The sequence below is a fragment of the Triticum urartu genome, chromosome 5A (assembly GCF_056163025.1).
Source record: "Triticum urartu cultivar PI428250 chromosome 5A, HENAU_Tu73, whole genome shotgun sequence".
In the NCBI taxonomy this organism is placed as follows: Eukaryota; Viridiplantae; Streptophyta; class Magnoliopsida; order Poales; family Poaceae; genus Triticum; species Triticum urartu.
Genome location: NC_141877.1, coordinates 443,254,173 through 443,263,448, shown reverse-complemented (window position 1 = coordinate 443,263,448; position 9,276 = coordinate 443,254,173). Strand labels below are relative to the sequence as shown.

General features: G+C 48.4%; 1 protein-coding gene across 1 annotated transcript; it reads right to left on the bottom strand.

Annotated features, from left to right (window-relative positions):
* Positions 1-4,851: 4,851 nt before the first annotated feature.
* LOC125509547 (uncharacterized) lies at positions 4,852-5,514 on the bottom strand. Its single transcript, XM_048674534.2, has one exon. The coding sequence runs from the start codon at positions 5,415-5,417 to the stop codon at positions 5,127-5,129; it is 291 nt and encodes a 96-aa protein (XP_048530491.1). The 5' UTR covers positions 5,418-5,514; the 3' UTR covers positions 4,852-5,126.
* Between the last annotated feature and the right edge of the window lie 3,762 nt (positions 5,515-9,276).

Below are 9,276 nucleotides of genomic sequence, written 5' to 3'. Positions count from 1 at the left end.
TATTTAGGAACGAAGAAGTAGGTTGCATATAACCTATTGCGTAATCTAAATTGGTCTCATAGTCCAAAATGTTGTTTTTGCGATCACCATGTGTCCATTAAACATTTATTCCTCGCCTGTCATTTTAATAGCGCCGTGTGGCACATAGTCCTGGTGGCATTTAACTAATACCCCTATGTAATGTCAATAATACGTATAGTATTTGGTTTAGGGGGATTAACTTGTTAAGGGCACTTATCCTGGTTTGAGCAGCCGCTCTCTACGGGTCATTATAGCTATGTAGAAATTATGTCTTTTTTTATAAGAGAAAAAATGAGTCTCCTGTCTAGATTATATACTCATGCATACACTTTCACATACGGTCGTCCGAACCTTTATCCATCATAAGTAATGTTAGAATAAATTCGAGGCATGTTGTTGATCATCTGAGGACCAAGTAATTATATAAGGCACAACATCAAGATTTGTTAATGAGGTTCATTGATGTGGCTACATCTTCGGGCTTGACTATGGATACTCCTCCCCATGACACCATTACAATACAGCACCCGTTCGCCCTGGACGCCGGCACATGCCGTCGGCTCCTTTTGCGTTTCTGTGCTATTATGTCAACATAAGTTATATCGTGTGTCTACCCCGCTATATATGAGAGGCCTAGAATACAAGTGTCCTAGTTGGATACGACTCCATGTCCTATCTAAACACAATACAACTACAAGTCCAACTGTAACCTACTTTGTACACAATATTTGACATAACTCTAACAAACTCCATCTTGATGAATATTCTCCACCATCAAGAATTCATCAATGCGTCTTCATGTATATTGGACTTGAGTTTACCCTGTAAGTTCCACTTCTATTCCAAAGACTCCATATAACTCTACCTGCAACTTGTAATCCCTTCTTTTCTTGACCACCGTCAATGTTGGAGCGAAATCAAGTTCCACATTACTCTAGTTTGCGCTCCCAACTTTCAAAGTAACAGTCCAACGCCATCACACACTGATCACTGACCTGCGTGAAAGTGAACAACCCACATATTGAGTGTCACACATAAGAGTTATCTGAACTGAACATCACCGCTCCTTTCTTGACCGCCTTTTTAAAAATTGAAGAAATTTCACCGTTGCTTTTAGTCATCCCGAGTCAAATCCGCAGTTGTCTCACCACATGTATGACCACCAGAGCTCTGGCCCGTCTCCATGCCCCGTGCATACTGCACGCCTCGCTGCTATTACCGCGTCGAGTCTCCATTGTCCTGGTCGTGTCTCAAGGGTCGCAAATCCACACCACTCAACCCCCACTGCAGAGTACCACCGATCATCATCGACCGATGACGAGTTTCACACTTTCATTAGACCACTGGGCTCCAGTCTGAACTGCATGTCACTTGCTTTTTTCTACTGAATAGGCTTCGACTCTCTGTGCACTTACACCGTAGCCCCTCAATCCAGCTCCACCTTCAACATGACTCCATGGTAGATGATCAGTCCACCCTCGTGCCCCGTCGACTTCAAGCTCACATGTGCATCATCTTGAATCAACCCCGTGCCGTAGTCTTGTCGAAGCCACACAAGCCTTCAGGCCTGCGCCACGTGTTTCCACACCCAGAAGTCGGTCACCATTAGCATCTCGCTCATATGTCGCCGTCGCCGATCTCACCATCGTCTTCTGTACCAACCGACATCCCCGTCGATCCGTCAGACTGTCTAGTCCGACCAGGCTCCCAGATCATCTTTCACGAATTTCCATCCATCACATGATAATTCCATCTTAGCTGACATGACTTCCTGCAACGCCTTCAAGCATCCATGTTGTGCCAACAAATTTTTCACCCTTGTTTATCATAACCCAAGGTTTTATGTCTCGTTGAACTTCTCCACCTCAAACATGATACCTGTTGACGCCATGACTCTTCGTATGACAGACCCAACGAAAAATTATCGAGCTTCCACCGCAATGCCCCAAGCATATGAGCAAAACCTGATGAGGTACACCCCGATGTACTAATAGCAAAATCCAAACAAACTTGGTCTTTCACATGATATGCTCCTGGCTCAATATCTGATGCTAGCTTTGCTTTGTCAAGTCTGTGCTTTCTAATGTATACTCCCTCTATTCTATATTATTCGTCGCTGATTTAGTAAAAAACAGAGGGTGTACGTATGAATGGATTTTTCTCCGCTGACTGATCTGCTGCCTCTCGTGCCTTTGTCTCCCTTGCCGGCTGCTGCCGCTGCTATTAACCAGCGTGCAGGTCTTGGCCACAGAGACGAGGAGAACACGGCTCCTCTTGAGACTCGATCTTTTTTTTCCAATAACAAATCTCGTACTACATACTCCTCGCACCGTATGCATCTAGCCTCTACACGGCCGCTCAGCCATCCACACCAGGGCCTTGGGCCACCATCTGCCACGTGCCACGTTGCTGCTGCCGCAACTCGCGTTCGCCGCTTGACGCTCGCCCGATCAGTTAGCCGGCCAATCACCGCACGTCCTGCCTACCGACCGCAGTTTGTAGCCATGCAACCGTAGCAGTTTCCGCCGCTGCTTGCTTCCAGATCGATCTCGTCCGAGGTTTCGTGACTACGTGCCACGAGTCGCCGACCTGCTGCGTCCGATTGCTGCTTGAAGATCAAAACACGAACAATTTTGCATCTTTGATCACAACTCGCCGAGGAACACTCCCGTATCGCGATCGCTCTTGCAGATTTATGTCAATGCTTCCTTCCTCCTCTATATCAACCTCAATCGCCTCTCAGACATTTTCAACCTTGTTCATGATATTACTTGTTAGAATAAATTCGAGGCATGTCGTCGATCATCTGAGGACCAAGCAATCAAACGAGGCACGACACCGAGATTTGTTAACGAGGTTCACCGGTGTGGCTACATCCCCGGGGCCGGCTTGACTATAGGCGCTCCTCCCTATGACACCCCTACAATACCACAGCCGGTCGCCCTGGACGCCGACACATGCGTAACTTACTTTGTACACAAATATTCGACACAACTCTAACAGGTAGTGTCTAGTCTTTGCATCGCAGTTGCATTTTGAGAGTCCTGCTTCTTCGTTCCCAAAGCATTTTGGTTCTGCATGTGGAGGTTGTGTTAATCTTACTTGCACAGGCCGGAGTTTACTAACTCTTTTATGGGGCATATGAGCGACATATTAGAAATTCCAATAGAAATGCTTCGGTTTGAAGAGAAAAAAAATATTCTGTTGCATGAACCGGAGAGACCCCCCTCTAGCTAGAAATCCCAGCATGCAAATTTGGTTATATTACTTGTACACAGTTTAATATCATTAGGGCATCTCTAACCGAACCCTCAAAATTTAAGTCCTCAAATCTTAACTCCTCAAATATGAGTTCAAAAACTTGTGGAGCTAACCGAACCCTCAAACAAAGTATACCCCACATAAAAGTATCCCTTCCTCTTCTTCTTCCTTCCACACAACAAACGATGATTTCTAGGCAGTAGATGATGTCCTGGAGTTAGCTAGGACCTAGGGTAGATGATCTACAAAAAGCAATTTGACGGAGACTCACCAAGCGTGGCATACGTGTGCGAGGAAGGAGTCGAGAAAGTCGGCAAAATTCATCCTCCGTGCACCACGATTTACGCACTTCTTCGTCTGATTGGGTTTTTCTCCTCTTCACTCTTCTAGTGACACGATGGTGTGATCCGAGACACCACGATTTGTCGGAATCAATGATGGGGTTGACAGACATGTTCTTTGTAGGCGCTTCTTTGTAATACTTCCTTCATTTTTATATACAAGGCCGCAAAATCAAATTACAGATAGGAAGGTAAATATTTAATACATGTTTTGCAACCAATTTTTTTTCTCGTTTACTGTGATCATTAAGACATCACATGCATGCAAGAAAACTGAATGAAAGAAGTAGATGAGTGTCATTATGACTACATGCATGCAAATATTAAACAAGTTGCTAGCATGAGGAAACATCATTAATTTTTGCCTCGATTATTGTTGGTGGTCTCGATTAATTTTTACCCAGTCCAAGTATTGTGGCTTGGATGGGGCATCCGACATTAGGTGTTAGGTGTTGGTGCAATGTCTGTTTGGTATTAGGCTCGGACATTCGGCACCCCTTCATCACGGGGATAGAAGTAGCGACATATGTTGTCAAGATGGTGACTTCATGCTTACTGATGTATTACCTTGTAAGGGTTTTGTGAATAATTAGTAAAATGATTGCATGCATCGCCCAAATGTAGAGGCCGAGGGTACATCTTCCTTTAAAAAAAAATGCAAAATGTATATTCTTTAGTGGCCTTGTATAAGTAAATGGAGGGAGTAAGTGCGTGTAGTGATCTAGGTGATATTGTGCCTGCCATCTTGGCCGGGGACGACGGGAGGGAGCGCTGTCATGTCTTGGGGTGATAGAGGAGAAATCGAGGAAAACTTCTGCGAAATCTCCGTGAGTCTCACTGGAATCTTGCTGGAGCTTGGTGGGGGTGCACACGCATGGTCACGCCGGTCGCTGGGGAGGTGTTGTGCACTGGGGGGGGGGGGGGGGGGGGGGGGGGGTTGTTCGAGGAGGAGCGGGAAATTTTTAGTAAGAAGTGGAGGCGGCTGCTCAAATTTAAGCAAGAGGGATAACTTTTGAGGCTTAATTCCTCATTTTTTTTTTCAGAAGTTGACCGCTTAACTACAGAAAATGGAAAGAAAAAGTTCTACTTAAAATGGATTTTTTTGTGGAGTTAAAGTTTTTTGAGGGTTCGGTTAGAGTTGCCCTTACTAATTGCCGGCCTTCGGAGAAATGTAAGACGATCGATGAATCTTACAGACCAGATCACTAAAAATAAACGGGCGCCAGACTGACAAGAACATATTTTCAGTTTCTCTCATAGAGGGCAAATTAACATCGACGGTAACCGTGGCAAGAAATAGGCAAAGGCGAGCCTGCCGGCCGCCTGTGCCACACGCTCCAAATACATCATGATAGATCACAAACGCACACGTCGGTGCACAGATTAGCTAATAAGTAGACAAGAAAGCAAAGGTACAGGGTGGCAAACGATAGATCAGCGCTTATTCTAGCAGGTAGCATGCATGGAGCTAGCTTCGCTTGATAGACCTAGCTTGACTCCTCTCTAGTAGGCGACGATCCTGAGCCCGAGGCTCTTCTGCGCGTACTCGATGAGTCCGTCCACCTCGCCGTCGTCGACGTAGCCGTCGCCGTCGGCGTCGGCATACTCGATGCCGCGCTTGCTCTTGTACCCCGAGAAGCGCGTCCGGATGGTGCGCATCGCGCACCGCAGCTCGTCGCGGCTGATGCGGCCGTCGCGGTCCACGTCGAACCGCCGGAGCCACTCCTTGAACTCGTCCACCGTCATGTCCCCGTCCAGCGACCTTGTCGCCGCCGTCACGTTCCTGATCGCCATATCAAACTGATCAGTCTCCGGCCTTCCTTGCTCCGACGAGAGCTACCTTGGCCGTGGATGTATGAATTTATGTATCTCTCTGAATGTGCAGCTGCCTGTTCGGCCGTAAAGCTCTTATATAAGCGCGGCCTGCACCATTACACCGCCGGTGACGTGTTCGTGCTGGTTACGTTTTTCACGGTTCGGACCCTACCTGCAGCATAGCTTATTCATCACGCGGTGTAGATTCTCCACTTATCTTCATTTTCTTTTTGGTACTCTATATATCTTGGATTTTTTTTTTGAGAAATACTCTACATATCTTGACGATTGATGATAGGATAGATACTCGTTGTCGACGAACATGTAAATTTGGTGCTGTTTTAATTGGGCCATCTATTATGGGGATGCTCGTTGAAAGGCGTAAGAATCTGCACCAAGTGGCTCGAGGGAGAAAGGAAACGTATGGAGCAAAAGCTGGAGATGCATTTCGGTGATTGGTGATGAATTAAGAATCGTGTACAGCTCCACGGGCCAAGCAGTGCCACCCAATGTGGGAATATTCGAGGGGCAACTTCCTCATCGAATTTCTACAATGAAAGGTTGGACATGATATGATATTTAGAGACGGAACAGGATGCGACGCTTAGGCCTGAAATTATTGTACACGCGTCTAGAATTGTCCAATCTTGTAGTGGTGTGCATCAGTTTCTTCATGTCGCCGACGGAAATGGCAAGTTATAATCCGTTGTGTTTTTGCTTGTTGCGACGAAGTCAAAAATAAAACCACCTATGGTTTTCCAGCTTTGGGGTAATAATTTGTGTGCTTAAGCGTAACTCAACTAGCACTAAACAGTATAATACCACACAAAATAATATCTGCTAAAAGTAAATGGTTCAAGTTTTTCCCACCAGTCAAAAGTTCCATAATTCTGATTGTACCATCATGTACAACAACATATAAATACACTTTGAAAATCTATTTCATGATGGATCTAACAAAACAAAGTTGATGAAGTAGATGTTGGTCTCATGTCCTCTGCTCGGTTCTTATCTTTTCATTTTTATGATGACGTTATATTTGCTTTGGTTTGTAGAAAAGTGTTCCTATGTACCTAAGGGGGTCATCATCACTAACTTATTTATCTTGTCAGCGCACGGACTACTGAGGGGAACAACGTTGTGGCAGCAATAGGCAGCCAGCCTGCCACGTCGACCAAACCAAGCGAGGCACACGGCTACGAACCAAGGCGCGTCTTGAACAGGCCGGCCCGTATCGCGCAGCCCAACAGGAGGTTCGTTGGGCCCGAGTGGACCAGCTAGGGTTAGCCCAACCGCAGCACCTACTTATCCCCACCGGCTAGACGAGTGATGCATCCAGTTGGATCAAGACGAATGGCGGCTCTCTTCCTCATTCCCATTCCATCTCCTCTCGCAAGAACAACTACGGTTGATTGTAATCGGATTTGAGATTGTATCTGAATTCGAGTGATAGATCGATTGTCACCCTAACATCCTGGTATCAGAGACCATCACCACCCCTCTCCGCTGCGACAACCCTGGAGACTCGCCACCCTGTCCACACGTGGCAAGTACTCCTCGCCGCCATGGATCCAGCTCTGAAGGAGTACCTGGACAAGCTCCACCAAGACGCCAAGGCCGACTCTGCTCACGTCCTCAAGCAGCTATAGACCCAGTCTTCGCAGATTAAGGATCTCCTCCACTAGAAGCCCGATCCCGAGTCGGGAAGCTGAAGACCACCGTGGCGACTCTTCAATCCGCGGCGCCACCTGCACCCAGCAGCACGGCGAACCCCAGCATCCTCCCACTGCTGCTTTAGGCGCGAGGACCACCTCTCGGGCCCGATGGCCACGGCGTCGCTGATCTCACCAGGGGGGAGGGGGCGACCCCTGCGTCGCTGGCGGCACTCCCGGTCATAGGTAGGGTGCCCCTTTCCGCTAGTTCCTGCCGCTACGCCCCCACTATCGTCTTCCATCCTCACCACCTTGGACCAGCCACCGCCGTCCATGAACTTCCCCATTTTTACCGGCGAAAACCCACAACTCTGGAAGACGCTCTGCGAGCAGTACTTCCAGATGTTCCCTGTTCATGATTCTTACCGTGTTCGCATGGCCATTCTCAACTTCTCTGGCCCTGTGGGCATCTGGCTCCAGTCCGTTCAGAGGAAACTGACCGGGCTGGACCGGGACTCGTTCACATACCTTTTCTGTACACGATTCAGCAGGGACAAACACCAGATGCTCATCCGCCAATTCTATGCTATCAAGCATACCACCATGGTCGCTGATTTCATCGAGCGCTTTGAATCGTTGATGAATCATTTGATCTCGTATTCAGAGCTAACCCACCCGTATTTCTTTCTGACTCGTTTGTCAAGGGCCTGCGACCAGACATTCGAGCAGTGGTGCTTGTGCAACGCCCACTGGGACCTGGACACAGCGTGCTCGCTGGCCCTACTTAAGGAGGAAGTGGCCAGCGGCGAGCTCTCGGATGGCCGCACCACCACCAACCGCGGCCAATGGAATTACCCATGTGCGACTACACCCTCGTTCTTCGGTCAACCTGCTACACCAACGGTGGTCTCCGAGGATCGACGCGGCACCGACACTGCATGCGCCATCACCGAGAACAGCAAGGTCGCGGCGCTCCGTTAGTTTCGCCGCACGAAGGGCCTACATTTCAAGTGCCGGGAACGGTGGGGCAAGGACCACGTGTACCCACCCACGGTGCAAATGCACGTCGTCGACGAGCTCCTCGCCATGTTCACTCAAGACGACATCATTGTGGAGTCCCCACCCGCATCACCAACATCTGAAGAAGAAAACATGTGCACCATTTCTTGTCAGGTAGAGGATGGATTGTCTGGCCCGGGTGTTCTTCAGTTACAGGCATGGCTCCAAGGGCACGAGATCGTGCTTCTCGTCGACACGGCAGCTCTACATCCTTTGTTGACAGCTCTCCGGCCACCAAGCTTGATGGGGCAGTGCCATTGCCACGGCCATGTAAGGTGCGTGTTGCTGATGGCGCCTCCTTTCCCTGCACCCGCTTCATTCCGGCCTATTCATGGATCACTCAAGGGCACGAATTCACCACGGATTTCAAAATCGTGAAGCTGGGCTCGTATGATGCCATCCTTGGGATGGATTGGCTGCGCAAACACGCTCCTATGAGCATTGACTGGATTGCGTAACAATTGACTGTCACCACACCTGCTGGGCGCCTCCAAATGTCTGCGATTTCTTCGGATCAGACGCAGTGCTCCGTCATCTCGGCTCCAGAGTTGCTCAAAGCCTGTAAGCAGGGATCAGTTGCTCATGTTATACACCTCAACTCTCTCGACGACAACAGTGAGCAGGATACACCAATGCTAGTGGAAGTTCTTCGGTTGCTCGAGCAGTTCACTGATGTGTTCGAGGACCCGCGCAGTCTTCCACCTCATCGTGAATGTGACCATCGCATACCTCTGATGGCAGGCGCGCAACCTGTCACATCTCGACCCTATCGGTACAAGCCTGAATTGAAAACAGAAATAGAGTGACAAGTTCAGGAATTGTTGGATGCAGGGATTATTCAGAAGAGCTCCAGCTCTTTTTTGTCTCCAGCTCTGTTGGTCAAAAAGAAGGATGGGACATGGCGCTTATGCGTCGACTACCGTCGTCTCAACTCCATGACCGGCGTGTGCAAGTTCCCCATATATACCAATAATTGATGAACTTCTCGACGAGCTCGCCGACACCAAATGGTTTTCGAAACTCGATCTACGCATAGGGTTTCATTAGATCAAATGGCTAAGGGAGAGGAGTACAAGACGACGCTTCTGTTGGGAATCGTTGCATGGAAAACAAGAAAAATTCTACGC

Excerpts from the sequence above, each read along its gene's own strand:
- LOC125509547 (XM_048674534.2), bottom strand. The coding sequence starts at position 5,417 with ATGGCGATCAGGAACGTGACGGCGGCGACAAGGTCGCTGGACGGGGAC.